Source organism: Thunnus thynnus, chromosome 12, assembly GCF_963924715.1.
Source record: "Thunnus thynnus chromosome 12, fThuThy2.1, whole genome shotgun sequence".
NCBI classification, from domain to species: domain Eukaryota; kingdom Metazoa; phylum Chordata; class Actinopteri; order Scombriformes; family Scombridae; genus Thunnus; species Thunnus thynnus.
Window position 1 is genome coordinate 32,048,645 of NC_089528.1, and position 17,174 is coordinate 32,065,818.

General features: G+C 38.4%; 2 protein-coding genes across 16 annotated transcripts in view; both read left to right on the forward strand.

Annotated features, from left to right (window-relative positions):
- dlg1b (discs large MAGUK scaffold protein 1b) overlaps window positions 1-5,672 on the forward strand; it is a 135,560-nt gene extending 129,888 nt beyond the window's left edge. For all 15 annotated transcript variants that reach the window (XM_067606914.1, XM_067606915.1, XM_067606916.1 and 12 more), the window contains 3 exons: window positions 2,136-2,245; window positions 2,380-2,471; window positions 4,586-5,672. In XM_067606914.1, the coding sequence (XP_067463015.1) occupies window positions 2,136-2,245; window positions 2,380-2,471; window positions 4,586-4,692 (309 nt within the window). In that variant the 3' untranslated portion in view covers window positions 4,693-5,672. The remainder of the gene's footprint in view (window positions 1-2,135; window positions 2,246-2,379; window positions 2,472-4,585) is intronic.
- A 137-nt stretch (window positions 5,673-5,809) lies between these two features.
- On the forward strand, window positions 5,810-15,080 carry LOC137194777 (tripartite motif-containing protein 16-like). Its single transcript, XM_067606931.1, has one exon. The coding sequence runs from the start codon at window positions 10,949-10,951 to the stop codon at window positions 12,620-12,622; it is 1,674 nt and encodes a 557-aa protein (XP_067463032.1). The 5' UTR covers window positions 5,810-10,948; the 3' UTR covers window positions 12,623-15,080.
- Window positions 15,081-17,174: the final 2,094 nt, after the last annotated feature.

Here is a 17,174-nt window from a genome sequence, read left to right on the forward strand (position 1 = left end):
TTCTCTGAGTTTGAAACTTGTTGGAAACATTTGGGATAATGTAAGAACACAACTCAACAACATATATAACATAGGTCTAGTTGTTTTTACACATTTTAATGTGGAATAATTACATATTATAGCTTTAAATTCCTTCTAAGTCTGTACTATAAATGAACAACTGTGAGGTGTTATTTCTAGTTTCTAATTGTTTCTGCTACTGATAATAAATGTATGTTTTTGTCTGCTGGTTTCTGAATGAAAGACTTGAAGCTGTGCAGTGTTTTTTAAACTTTAGGGACATTTTTGTGAATGAAACCCACAAACGGAGCAGAACATGAAGTCTTATATGGCCGTTTTAGGGCCGTTGATGATGTCATGAACTGGTGACGTTCAGTTCAGGCAGTTAAGAGAGTTTGTTTAATCCGATTTTGGAAAACTCATATGAGCAAAACTTCACTTTTGTAGTTCAGTTCATATGAAAAAACAAGATATTTATTTTCAGGTTTGTGTCCAGACTGCAGACTACGGCTCCACGAACACGACAGCAAACAAAAATTCACTTTTGATTTGTTTGTAAGAACTCTTTGCCTGCAGTAATGTTCTAAATCCACAGTTTTCCTTTACACAGTGTTGATATGACATCATTTCCTGTTAGTGTAAAATGGTTAAAGACCCCTCCCTCCCAGTTTAACACGTTTACCTACCAGCAGGGTTTGTGACATCATAACCAGTTTGGAGCCAATCGTGGTTCAGTATTCATCTTACATGAGTGTGATGAGGAAACTTGAAGCCTCCAGCTGTACAAACACTGAGACGTCTGGTGTCCAGCAGGAAAACTGTAGAAATCAACAATATTTACAGATTCACAGATTTTACATGAAGGAGAAGAAAAAGATGTTTGAAGGATTTTAAGCAGATAATTAAACTTTTCTATTGTGGAGAAAATATATCGGAAATAAATTATTATTCAAAGTATTTAACATGTCTTATAACATGTCTGAAGGGGATTTTCAATAGTTAAATAGTTCATGATATTATTTACAATATTGTAGGACAGGACGTGTTCCCAGTGTTCCCAGTGTGTTAAACCAGCAGTCAGGTGTCCATATGAGCAGTGAAAGAGGTTTGTAATCATTCCTCCTGTTCATACTGGATATTACAAGTACAGCCTGAACGATACTGGACTTTAGAGGCTGATACTGATATTAGGGAGTAAATATATTGGCTGATATTCTTATCTATCTATATATCGATATCTATTTATCTCTCTCTCTCTTTTTTCATTTTTATAAAAATATGCAAAAAAAAAATATGCTTCCTCAAATATCAAACACTTGTAACAGAGATGTAATGGAGGATATTTTACAGTTCAACAATAAACTTTATTGTCCAAAATAACATCAGTGCAGTTAAACTGTGAACTTTACTGGGAATTTAATAATTATAAAAATAAAGTATTATATACAGTATATATGTTAAACTCAAATTAAGAAAAGGATTAAATATACATAAAATGCTGCCTATATAATTTAAAAAAAAAACTAAATATTGGTGCATATTGGACAACATACACGCTGATACCGACCTGATTAAAAGATCCTTCAAATGTGTTTTCAATGGAAGTGATGGAGGATAAAATCCACAGTGTGTCCACACAGTCATTTAAAGTCTGTGTGAAGCTTCTATTCAGCTTCAGCAGTCTGAGTTAGTCATATCAGTGGATATCTGACACATTTACAGTCTTTGTGTTTCCCTGTTGAGCTGCAGGTGGAAGTATAGTAACAAAAAGAGGAACTTTGGCACTAAAAAGACTGTAACGTTGAAAGATATCTACTTGATTTGACTCATTTGGACGCTGAAGCTTCATATTAGCTTCAGATAAACTTGTAGATTAATTGTAAGGTCATTATGAAGGGATCTTCTAATGGTCAGTATGAACAGGAGGAATGATTACAGCAAGAAAAACAGCTTTAATGTTGATTTGGGCTCCTGACTGTTGGTTTAAGACACATGTTTGCAACACCTTTGTTGCATCGTTTTCATTTCCTGTCATCTCTTTACAATTTCTATCTAATAACGACCTAAAATGACCCCAAACGTGTTTAAATTAATTTCAGTTTAACTTGTTGGCATGTTTTCTTCTTCTTCTTCAGGGGAAACACTGTATCCTGGACGTGTCGGGGAACGCCATCAAGAGACTCCAGCTGGCTCAGCTTCATCCCATCGCCATCTTCATCAAACCCAAATCAGTGGAGAACATCATGTGAGTCTCACCTCCACAAACACAAACACAAAGCTGCAACTTCAGGAAGACGACCTGCTGCTGAAACCATGAACGGAGGTGGTTTATTTCTCTCTCTCTCTACTGGTTTTGATGGTTGTGTTTTCCTCCTGCAGGGAGATGAACAAGCGTCTGACGGAGGAGCAGGGCAGGAAAACCTTCGACAGAGCTACCAAGCTGGAGCAGGAGTTCACCGAGCATTTCACAGGTGAGACGCACAAAAACACACACAAACAAACACACAGATGCAAAAAGACTAAAACGTTACACATCTTCTTTAGCTTTATCATTATGCATATTTCAAAGATAAATGTCGGACTGTCAGTACCTGCTGCTTCTGCAGAAACTGGAAGTCTTCTCATTAATTTATCCGCACTGTTTGTGTTGACAACACATCAGCTGTTAGCTAGCATTAGCATTAGCATTAGCGTTACCACTTCCCATAGTCAAAGATAATATCTCATTAACAAACAAATGGAGAGCTCAGATCAGTGTGTGGAGTCTTTATTCAGATGCGATCTCTAGATCAGCTGACCATCCTGAGTCATGACAGTCCTGTAAACTGCAGCAGGTCCACAGCAACCCCACCCCCACCTCCCCCCAACCCCCCCGCCCTCCAGGATCAGTGCTGGACTGTGAAGCCAATTTGACAAAGTGGCCAAATTGTGTAATTATGTCTTCTGTGTCCGTCATATGATGCAAACTGGCCCAAAGATCATTTCTCACACGCAGTGATTGGAAAAGGAGCAGCTGTCAAACAGTGACTGAATGTTTCTGAGTGAAATGAAACGTTTTATTGTCAGTTTGATCCATTCAGTCCGATAACATTTGGAAAGTCTAGAAGTTAGTGGAGCACTAAACTGAAGTCTCTGGTGTGCAGTATGTGTTCATCCAGGTAATTTCTAAACAACAGGAAGTGTTTTTTTTTGGCTTTATGCGCCAATGAGCAACTTTCATAGGAATGAACGGAGCCCCGCCTCCAACGCTGTATCCAGTTCTCTTTATACATCCACGCCGTCAGCGGCCGTCAGTGACAGTAAGAGACTTCTGCATCGGCTTCAGCCTCACGACGTGCTGGTTGCTGTTTGGTAGGAACCAATGAGTCAAAGCATGGAGACGCCAACTGACGCTGTGTTGCTCTGCACCAATCAGCAGCTGCCACGAAAGCTGAAGTATCTTTGGCCCCGTTTACACCTGGTATTAACGTGCGTCCTGAGTGACCACATGTGATCCGATCTCACTTCCCCGCTCTATATGCAAATAAACACGGACATCATTTCTGTTTTCAAAGACCAAATTTGTTTGTTATTCATCCAAAGCTGCATTCAACTTGTTTGATAACAGGATAAATATTCAGGATATAAATAAATATTCCACGTTGGGAGAGAGAGCAGCTGCATGTCTCCATTCAGAGACACTGTGCGTATTGAAGCATAAGATACAGCAGCATAACTTTATTGATCATTTAAATCTCGCCGACAGGATCGGTCAGGATCTAATGTTAATTAATGTTCTTCTACACGTCCGATAGATCAGCTATTACACACAGTCCAGGTTCATAATGTTTGGAGTGAAGCAGCGTCCTGATAAATCCTGATCTCATCATGTCCAGCAGCAAAACTAAACACCGTCGTTATCAACTTGACAGGACAGAGGAAACTATCTAACAACGTTTAGCTTCTGAAATATGTTTTTAGACAGACAAGCCAAAAATTAATGGTTTAATTTCTATTCTGTCAAAAACAGCAAAAAACGGGAGGTGGATTACGTTTTTAATTCACATGAAAAACTAAATAATTTGTTTCTCTTGTTATCAAACCAGTTGAACAGTTTTGGACGGAGGATCTTGTGTCTAGTCTGTTAGAAAATAGAGGACGTCAGCTGAGTAGGCGTCCTTCAATGTGGTCCAGACCACCTCCCAATGTGGTCTGAGTGATCGGATCTCAATCCGTCCTCAATGTGTCTTGGGTGCGTTCACATCTGTATGTAGAGCTGCTGTCCACTAGTGATCAGATCACCTGAGCTGGATGTTAATACCAGCTGTAAACTGGACCTTAACATGCAACTGACGGCCGCTCGCTGCTCCAACTGACTCCCGTTCAAAAAGCCTCAACCGTGGAGCCGGCTCCAGTGATGTCACACCTCGCTACGTCCGTCTTTATGTTCAGTCACATGAGATTTGTTGACTATAAGAAAAATCTAGATAAACAAATAAAGAGCTTGTTGTGTCTCCAGGACTGTTTTTTTGTTTTTTTTACATTTGGTTGTTTGTTTCTCAAACACTTGGACTTCTGTTTGTTGATGAACTTGTTGTGTTTTCAGCCATCGTGCAGGGCGACACGCTGGAGGAGATCTACGATCAGGTGAAGCAGATCATCGAGGAGCAGTCGGGTCCGTTCATCTGGGTCCAGTCCAAGGAGAAGTTATGAAGATCAGAGCGCTCCATCGCTCCTGTCCTCCTCTCTTTAGAGTCGGTTTGTTTTATTTTAAAAAGAAAAGTCGACCTGCAGACAGGCAGCCTCACCCTCCTCACCCGACCCTCACCCCCCCCACCCGATCAACGACACGACACACCGGCTGACCAGAGTGTTGTTTTCTTTTCTTTTTTTGTTTTTTGTTTTTTGTTTGCCTAAATAAGACTCCATTGTTGGGTTTCCTGACGTTGAGACCAGCAGAGTAAAGCACACGAGACGCGAGCGGAGATCACTCAACACGGTACAGCTCCTTAATGTTTAAGGGAGGAGAACTTAGAGAGGAAGAAGAAGAAGAAGAAGAAGAGGACGTGTCCATGAAGGCGACGAGAAGAAAAGTACGAAGCAGAATTATTCTTATGTTTTTTTTGTTTGTGGGTTTTTTTCCCCCCTTTGTTTGTCTTGTAAGGTTAAGTGATGACGGACGGACAGTTTCAGTCTCAGGCAGCGTCTGTCGGTCCGGAGGAAGGAGACACAAAAAGCAAAACTTTGCACGTTCGAGCTTTAACAGCATGTCAGTTAATCCCTGTTTATTTCCCATCAGCCCCTTCACCTCAACGTCTGATGTCACAGCTTTTCTCTTCTGTTCTGCGCTTCATCATTTTTCCTTTTTTTTTTTTAAACACTTGAGTCGATTCAAGTTTTTTTTTGTTTTGTTTTTGGGTTTTTTTTGCTCCTCACCGCTGCAGGATGTTTGTCAGGACGCTCTGCAGGGTTCCCGCTCTGCTGCTAGAGGGCGCTGTGGAGCTAAATACTGAAATCTGTCTGTTTTTTAAAGGAAATGTTTTTAAATTTTAAATCTGATGCAACAAGATCAGCTTAATAATTATCTGTTTTCCAGTAATGAATCATGATTTTTAGTGAAAGACATTTAACATTTTAGACATTAAGCTTGATGCCCTTTAATGAGGTCAAAGGTCACTGCATTCATTCTTCAACTTGCGCTGCAAAAAAATGCAGATTTCTCACGTTGTTTCTGTCTTTAATGGATCCTTAAAAACTTTTCTCAAAGAATAAAAAATCTGCCAGTAGAGTGAGAATATTTCAGCCTGTTTCCACTCAAAAGCAACTTGTTTCAAGACTTTTCTAGTAACGCGACTCTTTATTGACACAAGAAAGTGAGTCGGGACGCTGCGCTCGGAAAACACTTCAAACAAGTTGAATCGCTTCCTACAGAAAAGAGAAGAAACTAGACGTTACATCGTAACGATTAAACTCGCTCATGCTAATAAAACTCTCAACATTTCTAGAAATATCTCATAAGCACCAGAAATCTATCTCATGATTCTGAGAAAACTCTGAATTACAAGCAAATGTTCATAATGAACAGAATCCACATCTCATAGTACCGAGAAAATTCTCACAATTACAAAAAAGTACAAGACAGTTTGCACAATTACAAGAAAACTGTCACAATTATTAACTACAATAAAACTCAGTTACAAGAAAACCATCTCAACATTAAGAGAAAATTATTTCAATATTACAATAAAATTCTTACAATTCTGAGAAAATTGTCATCATCACAATAAAATGATCTTGTAATTACCAGAAGTATTTCATAATTATGATAAATATCTCATAGTTGGGAGACAATTATCTCAATTTTTTTCTCATTTGTAACGAAAAACTTAAATATTGTATACGCTCATAATTGCAAGGAAACAATCTCAACATTGCAATAAAATTCTCATAATTACGATAGAACTCTCACCGTTACAAGAAAAAATATAGAACATTATCTCATAACTACAATAAAATGATCTTGGAATTATGAGAAAACCTGCATAAATTTTCTTATAATTGTGAGATACAAGAAAAATAAGACATTTTTATCTTGAAATTTTGAGATATTAAATCATAATTCTGATGTTTTCCTTCGCTGAATGCAGTGTGCTTCCATATCACTGGAACCCATCTGAGGTTTTCTTGCTGCACTGTGAGATTTTCTCACTTATTTCAAGAAAATGAGATTTTAAAGGTTGAAAATTACAGACAGACGTGATGAGAAGATTCTTTTACAGCGTAAAACTTTGAATCAACTTTTGTTCAGGTCGACACATTTCACCCCGACTTCACTAAAATGATTTTGATCAGTGTTTTTTTTTTCTGGGCGGTTGTCGTGCGGAGCGGCGCCCTCTGTGACGCGGGTTTGAACCCCGTCAGACGGCCGCACGACGTCCGTCAGCGTCTTCAGTGTCTTACCATGAAAACGATGTCTGATCATTTTGATTTGTGTTTGTTGAACCTGGAGAGGAGCTGCCACCTCCAGGAGTCTGCAGGTGTGTCTGATGCAAACACGCAGACGATTATTGTACAATGAGATTTTGACAGATATTTAACCCTCGGTAAACTGCCTATTTTGTTATAATAAAAGTCTATATTGAACTTTACTTAAGCACTACTACTACGGGAATTATTTTCTTTGCATTGTTAATCATATATGAATAGAAAAGTATAAAGATATTTGAATATGAATATATATTTTTTCTTTTTCTTTGATCACCACCTCCTCTGTCTTTTAATTTTCTTTTTTAAGCATAATAAAAACTTAACAAGAAAACAGGAAGTGGTGCGGCGCTCTCCTTCTTCTTCTTCTTCTGGTGATGTTTGCAGACGTTGGATCCTTCAGGTGTTGAAGCTGAGTTCCCTCAGATCCTTTAAAAGTCTTAATTTAGACTTTCAGAATTTAAAATGTCTTAAAAAGTCTCTTATTTTAATTATGGTGGGTCTTAAATTTCAAGTTGATGCCTAAGTGCATGAGAAACATAATTCCCTACAGGATTCACTTTATTTAATTATGATCCACGACTCAGTCCAGTCCAGCTCTTTCTTTTTGTGATAATTTTTCAGTTGGATCTCCACCAGCCGCCACCTGCTCTAACAAAGGTAACAGAGTAACTCGGGCTGAGTATCAGTACTCGATACCTTCAAGGTATCAACAGAAATAACCCAGTACTAAGTTAAGATACCTGCATTCGATCCTTTTTGTACCCAGATCTAGAAAAAAAGACTATTTGATGGTTTTGCTGGCAGCCAATCACTGCAAGGTTTCTTTGATTTAATGCGACATGTGATTGGCTGTGTTGATAATACTTCATTATACAGTTAATTAATAATTATTACAATAATTTGAACACTTGCAAAATGTATTTGTGTTAAAATAACTTGGATGGGAAGGAGTTGTGGCATTTTACACAACTGAATGCTTCCATTCACATGATGGGTATCGAATGAAGTACTCCATTACTATAAGTATCACTGTAAGGGTACTGGTATTGATACTGGTATCGTAATTATTTAAACGATACCCAGCCTTAGGATTAACTAACAGCAGGACGAAGTTCATTTGACGTGATTTTACATATGATTGTTACATGGATATACAAAAATATCCCTATTAATATTGTCAAACTGATTTCAAACAAGGTTCTGGCCTAATGTGGATTCATTTCGCTGTGAAAAGGGTATTAAATTTTCTCTGTCAAGATCTTTAAAAGGTTTTAAAAAGCACTAAATTTGACTACAAAACCGTGGCTGAAGCTGCAGAAAGTCTGAATCTCCGTCTGCTGGTTGTTTGAACACAAAAATCTAATGTAAACTATTTGCTTGGGGGAAATTTTGAGGTAAAGTTGCAGAACATGCTCCTGGACTTAAGAATAAACATAATGATTAATTTTGAAAAATGGTCTTTTAGTGATGTGATGCGGTTTTAACTGCAGGGTCAGACTCTACCATTAGGCAAGGTTCCCATAACTAAAAGGCTTCAAACAGCTATAGATTTATTATGATGTTTAGATATGAAAAATATTGAATTATGTTACTATTTTAACTCATTTTACCCCCAAATAACTTACAAAAGGCCCCCAAAGCACTTAAAAAAGTATGTAACTGTATACTTCTACTTCAGAGGAAAACATTGTACTAAAATATTTACCTGACAGATAAATGTTACTGGTTGCTTTTCAGATTCAGATTTTTACTCACAAATACCAACATTCCCAGTTAGAGAGAGGGTGAAAAGACGGCGTTTGTCTGCGGCCCAAAAATCTCTAAATCTGCCCCTGCTGTCATACCAGCTAAATGAAAGCTGCAACTAATAAAGAAAAAGTGAAAATACTAAAATATCCTGTATGCTGGAGCCTGTTTATGAAAACAATCAAGTCACACCATGATAGTCAGTGTACAAGTTATCTTTCATCATTAAAACACTTTTACCTCACGATATCTCTCCTGGGCTGAACTGTGAACATTTATCTTCATGTATAAATATACAGATTATAATATGTTTGGAATATGAAAATAAAACAACTCTGTGTGTATTTTGATAGTTGTGATCGGCTGATGGTCGCTGTGAACAGCAGAAGGCACATGAGAGACAAAAGTGTAAATTGCTTTAGCGTCTGTAAAATGATTTTAATGTAAAAACTCCTTCAACATCCTTAAGTTGAGCAGCAGCGGAAGAAGTATTCAGATCCATTACTGCAGTAAAAGTACTGATACATCAATGTAAAAATACTCCATTACAAGTAAAAGTCCTGCATGAAAAATCCTACTACAGTAAAAGTACATAAGTATTATGAGCTTGATGTAGTTAAAGTATTGCAGTAAAAGTACATAAGTATTATGAGCTTGATGTAGTTAAAGTATTGCAGTAAAAGTACATAAGTATTATGAGCTTGATGTAGTTAAAGTATTGCAGTAAAAGTACATAAGTATTATGAGCTTGATGTAGTTAAAGTATTGCAGTAAAAGTAGTGGTTTGGTCCCTCTGACTGATATATTATTATATATGACATCATTAGATTATTAATAGTGAAGCATCAGTGTTAGAGCAGCATGTTACTGTTGTAGTTGCTGGAGGTGGAGCTAGTTTACACTACTTTATATACAGTTAGCTAGTTTCAACTACTTTTTTTGGTTTGTTTGTTTTAACTATCTTATGATCAAAGACCAGAAGTTCCACATTGATACCAACAGTATCAGAGATGCCAGTCAAGAGCTTGAGGCAGCGGTACAATGTAAGCGTTAAGGACTCAGACCAGAATAAGCAACTGAAGGAGGAAACCATCAAAGGCCTTGTTAGTATAGACAAGACCTTACTTACATGTAACTTAAAATGTTGGTGCCTGAAGTTTGGATTGCTTCCCCGTCTGATGAGGTTCCCATCACTAAAGTCGAGGAGCTGGAGAGAACAGTCAGTACATACATGAAGAGACGCCTCAGCAATATCAGCTTGTATGGGAACAGGGCTCAGGAACTGCGTATCACTAGACTTACTGAAGAATACAAATGCTTCGAGGTATGAGATCATATCACTCCCACAACGTCACACTGGACAAAGTAAATTGTGGATATTTGCAAAGACAAAAGCAGTGAAAGGACAGAGCTGCAGGAATCAACATGTAGTATATAATTTCATTTAGGAAGCAAGATATGGAGAAAATCACATGTTGTTGCCGAATGTTAGAAAATTATAACGTTAAAACAACAGATTTATTCCAGATTCATGTCACCAACCGAACCACAGAGCAAATAATCTGTAGCATTCATGTTCTGGTGGATTCAGAGCTGCAACAAATAACTGTTGATTCGTTTAAATTCATCTAACATTAAAAATACACCTTTTACTCAAATTTACATTCGTAATTTAACCTGTTTGCTACTAAACTTAAAGAACATTATCAAATAATTTAATTTTTACAACAGTGAGTCATTTCTCTGTTTTTCATCTAATGTATTTGAATTATTATAATCAATAAAAAGTTTAATTAAGCTGAATATCAGGAGAACTCAATAATATTATGAGCCGGTGAGTCATTTCAGATCCAAAGAACGTGTTGGATCTGAAGAAGCACCAGAAAGCAGAGGTGAGTGGTGTGTTTTAATGAGAAATGAGCTCCATTGTACAAAAACAGGGTGAAACACACAGTATCTCTTTTCAACTGCTCCTCTTCCTGGAATGGTTCAGTGCTTGATAACTCCTCCCTCTTCTTCCTGCTCTCAAACACAACAAGCTCCACTCTGCGCTCATATTTCCTGGTTCCCTCCCCTTCAGATCTACAGTTTGACGATGGGTTTAACTAACGTAATGTAGTACAAGAGCTGTCAGGCTGCATTCACTGCAGAAACACATGTTGTTCAGATCAGAGCTCAAACTTGTTTCTCTTCCCAGGAAGTGAAACTCAGACAGTCGTTGCCACTGAGAGCTGAAATGGCGCAGAAAGGAGATCAGCTGGACAGAGAAACCTTCTCTTGTTCGATCTGTCTGGATCTACTGAAGGATCCGGTGGCTATTCCCTGTGGACACAGCTACTGCATGAACTGTATTAAAGGCTTCTGGGATGAAGAAGATCAGAAGAAGATCTACAGCTGCCCTCAGTGCAGACAGACCTTCACACCGAGGCCTGTCCTGGTGAAAAACACCATGTTAGCAGCTTTAGTGGAGCAGCTGAAGAAGACTGGACTCCAAGCTGCTCCTGCTGATCACTGCTATGCTGGACCTGAAGATGTGGCCTGTGATGTCTGCACTGGGAGGAAGCTGAAAGCCCTCAAGTCCTGTCTAACTTGTCTGATCTCTTACTGTGAGAAACACCTCCAGCCTCATTATGATGCACCTCTATTAAAGAAACACAAGCTGGTCGACCCCTCAGAGAAGCTCCAGGAGAACATCTGCTCTCGTCATGATGAGGTGATGAAGATGTTCTGCCGTACTGATCAGCAGAGTATCTGTTATCTCTGCTCTGTGGATGAACATAAAGGCCACGACACAGTCTCAGCTGCAGTAGAAAGGACTGAGAGGCAGAGAGAGCTCGAGGTGAGTCGACAAAACATCCAGCAGAGAATCCAGGACAGAGAGAAAGATGTGAAGCTGCTTCAGCAGGAGGTGGAGGCCGTCAGTCACTCTGCTGATAAAGCAGTGGAGGACAGTGAGGAGATCTTCACTGAGCTGATCCGTCTCATCCAGAAAAGAAGCTCTGATGTGAAGCAGCAGATCAGATCCCAGCAGGAAACTGAAGTGAGTCGAGTCAAAGAGCTTCAGGAGAAGCTGGAGCAGGAGATCACTGAGCTGAAGAGGAAAGACGCTGAACTGAAGCAGCTCTCATACACAGAGGATCACAACCAGTTTCTACACAACTACCCCTCACTGTCACAACTCAGTGCATCTACAGACTCATCCAGCATCAATATCCGTCCTCTGAGATACTTTGAGGATGTGACAGCAGCTGTGTCAGAGCTCAGAGATAAACTACAAGACATCCTGAGGGAGAAATGGACAAACATCTCACTGACAGGGACTGAAGTGGACGTTTTACTGCCACAACCAGAACCCAAGACCAGAGCTGAGTTCTTAAAATATTCATGTGAAATCACTCTGGATCCAAACACAGCACACATATGGCTGTTATTATCTGAGGGGAACAGAAAAGCAGAACTAACGAGACAACAACAGCCTTATTCTAGTCACCCAGACAGATTCACTGGATGGAGTCAAGTCCTGAGTAGAGAGAGTCTGACTGGATGTTGTTACTGGGAGGTGGAGTGGAGAGGGGAAGGAGTTGATGTAGCAGTCGCATACAAGGATATCAGCAGAACAGGAGACTGGAATGAATATGTATTTGGGAACAATGACAAATCTTGGGCGTTATATTGTGAGGCTAAACGTTATTCATTTAGGTTCAACAATAACAGAGCTCCTGTCTCAGGTCCTCGTTCCTCCAGAGTAGGAGTGTACCTGGATCACAGAGCAGGTATTCTGTCCTTCTACAGCGTCTCTGAAACCATGACTCTCCTCCACAGAGTCCAGACCACATTCACTCAGCCTCTCTATGCTGGACTTGGTCTTTATTCTTATGGAGACACAGCTGAGTTCTGTAAACTCAAATAGACAGAAGTCATTTCAGACTTCATGTGTCAGATTCTTTGTTGTAATTCTTCATGTTTTTGTCTCCATTGTTTCTGAGAGCTCGTTGCTGTGGTGTTTCTGAACTGCACAGAGATCAGCTGTCAATCAAACTGGGATTATCAACACTTTTTTTATTTTTCATTAATTGTATTGTTTTCAGTTTCTTTAAAATTCACTTTTTCCTGTGTGTTTTTATCCATGGAGGCTATCGCTGCTCATGATGACGTCTTTTACCTTCACTGACGTTTCTTCAGATGAAAATATAAACATCTCTTTGTTCTAAATGTTAGTTTCATGTTTGTATTGATGTGTTTGTGTGCTGTTGTTTCTTAAACAACATATCAGGAACATTTTAGGATTGAGGTTTTCTTTGTTTTTTGTTTTTTTCTTTCTTTGAAATTCACTTCTTCCTGTGTGTTTTTATCCATGGAGGCTATCGCTGCTCATGATGATGTCTTTAAACTTCACTGACACTGAAAACAGCAGAACTTCCTTCATCATAGATATTTTGTTCTCATCACTTTGTAAATTCATAAAGAAATGTACAATCAAACTGTAATTATCATGATAATAATCATTTATTATGTTCTTGTACATAGCTGACATTCTGGGATAAACTAACTTTCAGCTTTCTTCACTAAAGCAGCTTTGTCACTGAGAAAAGAGCAGAGTTTTCTATCACTTGTTGCTTTTAACAAACAAAAAAAAATTCTTTGTGCATTTAGTTGATAAAGTCTTTGTTATACAGGCCTAAAAAACTGGAAAATAGTAAGAATTCATTTGATCGAGTTTGGGTGGGAAGAAGTTTTGTTGCGTCCTGACAAACATAAAACAACAGATATTGTGTCGTTGTGAACTTGAGGTCATTTAAATTTATTTTTATGTAGTTGAAAGTTGAGAATGAGGCCCTTCATGTTGGTTCAGTGTTTAGTTCTGTCACCTCACAGAGAGACGGTCCTGGACCCCAATTTATCAAACTGCTAACAGGAACAGTTCGGACTTTAATGAAAGATAAAAGTAAAAATCCTTCACTTTTACTCACAAACATAAGAATAAAACTATTTGTGAAACTTGTTTTGATTTTAAAATGCTGTTAAAGAGGTGTGTTCAGTTGGTTCAGAGTAGATCCTCGATGACTGCAGGACAGAAACTCTGTTCTCTGTCTGATTGGGCGAAATATTGTTGGTCATGATCACCTCATCTACCAACAGCAGAACGTCTCAGAGAGGATTTTGTCTCCAATTCAACCAATTTATTTTCATTTTATCCATATTTATATATTTATACATAATAAATATATCAGATTGTTGGTCATTATTCCCAGAGATTTGATGATTTCACACTGTCATGGAAACTTAAAGATGAATTCACAGAGAACAAATTGTCTTTTAGTTTTACTCAAAGACAATAAACAGAGTTCACATTTGCAAATGTGGATCTCCAGGTTTGCTGGGCTGAAAAAGGTACAGTACTGTAGGAAGTTCAGTGTCAGTAGTTGTACATACAGCCGCATGCATCACAATCGTCCCATATTCATCACCCTAATAGGTTTGTTTTAATGAATTCACCATATCTCTAGGGAGTTTCTGGTCTTCTGAGAATTGAGAGTTGAAAGCTGAATCCTAATGTGCCTTTCCTCCTTAAGGACTTTCACTCTCTGCCTCTGTTTAGTGAGAAGTAAAAGTGATGGTGACAAGAGTCCCAAAACTCGCCTTTGATGGTTCCTGTTGGGAACATTTTCACACGGGAAGCAGAGAGCGCAAAGTCTTACAATGTGATTTTGGCTATAAAGGCAGTATAACATAAAGGTATAAGTTTCCATTTCACAAACAAATAAAACTTATAATTAAATATGTTAATGCAGAATAACTCAGCACTGAGTTAAACGTAAGGATGTTTTTAAAAGAATGTACAATACAGCAGCTGTCGGGTCAATCCATATGTCTGATTGGCTAATCCTTCATGTGATCAGTCATGTGATCACTTGAGTAAAAGTGATATTTTACACGTTGCTGTGAGTAGGAGTACATCACTTGATAAAAGTGTCTTATTGTTCACACTCAGCCAGAAACTCTTTCACTCTGAAGTTTGTACTGAAGAGTTTTCTTAAGTGTCGTTCAGAGAAGTTTGATGAAGACGAGTTTGTAAAGTTTAAATCTAGACTTGATTCAAACTTCTTGTGACTAATTTTGTTCTGGGTGTAATCTCTCAATCCACAAACTGCTGCTGTGCTGAAGAGTTTTTGTAATTATATTAATTGGCAACAAAGAAATGCATCTAAAATAGTCATGATCAGTTTCCTGACAGCTGTGATTGATCTATTGAACCATCACAGGTAACGTTACTCCACCTTTTCTACTGCAGAAGTCATTCAGCAATCATTTTACTGAAACTCTGCACATATGAGACGCTGAAATCAGTTTAATCGTAATAAACATCAGAAGGAAACAACATGTTCACTCAAGTTTTAAACCATGAAGTTACAGTTTTTACTAAAACACTCATATTTGAGCAACAACAACAAATTAAACAAATGTAGGCTCTATCAAGTCCAGTCATAAAATAATTAACTTATAAACTGAACATATAATTATTTACATCTGGTCTCATGTATTTCTCTGCCAGTCACTCAGATTTCAAGAAGTCAGAGAAATCACAGTCTGCAGCATCAAATCTCACATTCACAAGTTCTGTTTACAACCTGAAAGCTGATGTGAATAATATTTGCAGACTGGAAACTCTTCTCTCCTATCTTCCCCATGTGACCTGAATGCAGCATCAGTGTCACAGGATGTGACTTCTGTCAACAAACTGACACAGTGTGATATTACATATATTTAAATCTGTCTTTACTGATATTGTCTGAAGCTGTTAAAGGCTCAGTGGAGTTTTTACACGTCTTCCTGCAGTGAACATCACAGCAGGTCAACAACTGAAATCTGAAAACTGATGCAGGACACAAGAGGGCGCCTTCATCCTGCTAACCAGGGATGTAGTGGAGGTTAAAGCTCCTCCACCCAGTCTGTCTGCAGTTTTACTGTAGAATATGTTTTTAGACTGATTAAAAAACACCATGATAATAAGAATGCATCGTGTCATTCATCATGGTAAATGGTGTCAAACTGCTGTAAGTCATTGGTTAGTTAGTTAGTTAGTTAGTTAGTTAGTTAGTGGAAACATCTTTGGCTTCACCACATTGTGTTAAAAACAACACAGATCAGCTGATGAGGACAAACAGCAGAGAACAGCATCAACAAACAAAATTATTAAAAAAACAATAAATACATTAAAAATGAAATAAATTGTAGACAGCTCGATGTGAAATCCTCAGTAAGCTTTTAAAATACAACACATTGTTAAAGATGAAACCAGTGGTTTCCAACCTTTTTTTGCTTTTGAAGTTTTACAAAAAGCAGTGTGTAGTCGGGGTCTATTTCCCTCTAAACTTCAGTCATAATGCAAGTGGAATATAGCATCAAGGGAAGTATTCAAAAGACCTCATTTTGAGGTCTTTTGAATGGTAATTATTTTCATTATTGATTAATCTCTCCATGGAGACGACAGAAACGTAACATGTCAGATTTTCTTAAAAAAGAAAATCTAAGCCAAACATCATGCCTTTCTTTGTTTGTTTCTTTGCTTATTTGATTTTTTTGCTTTTTTGTTGTTGTTATTGCTGCTAATGTTCTCTCTCTTGTCTTGTGCTGTCATGTGTTTTTTTGTTTGTTTGTTTGTTTTCATGTTGCTCACTTGTATCGCACTATAAACAATTTTTTTTCAAAAAGAAAAGAAATCTAACATGTCAGAATACAGGCAGGCGCCTGACCCACAATATATGACACATGATCTCTCCGACAGAGAAGGAAAGTATTTGGTGCGTGTTTAATATGCCGGGTACTTTTGGGACAGAGGGTGGCAACATCTCGTCGAACACCTGGATATATGCCTCTTTGATCCACTTGAATCTTATGTTTGTGACCTCTTTTTGGACTAGGAACTCATAGACAACCTTTGGGCTTTTAAGGTCTTGCCCCCCATGGATATGGTTGTCTGCCATTCGTTTCACTGCTCCCCCAACTCCATCAGGAGCACCTTTCCTATGAGCTCTCTCTGAATAGTTCCACATTATTTGCTTTAGCCCCCCATGTGTAGGGTACGCTGCTTAAAAGGCAACAGTTAGCCTTGTTCCTGTATTGAGTGACTGGCCCATCACTGAACACATGAAGCGTGTCAATCTTGTGGCCAGAGTTTTCCATAATATCCTGTACCACTGGTTTGAGGTGGGCCCACACAGCTCGTTCGTTGTGGCTGAGAGAGTCGGAGATTGTGGCATAGGATTGTGAGCCTGTGGATGTGTATGCCACTGCTGTATGGATGGTTGCTTGCCTTCGGTTTCCTCTAAAATGAAATGTCTGAATTTCCGTGCGGAGTTTGCAGGCATAATTTTCCAAGAAGTCCATGTGCAGAACCATTTCGTTTTCTTTAACATATTCTTTAAGATGCCTGAATTTCTAGGCCTGGTGAATCCAGTTGA

What these genes read in the sequence shown, in the direction of transcription:
- LOC137194777 (XM_067606931.1), top strand. Translation starts at nt 10,949, where the DNA reads ATGGCGCAGAAAGGAGATCAGCTGGACAGAGAAACCTTCTCTTGTTCG.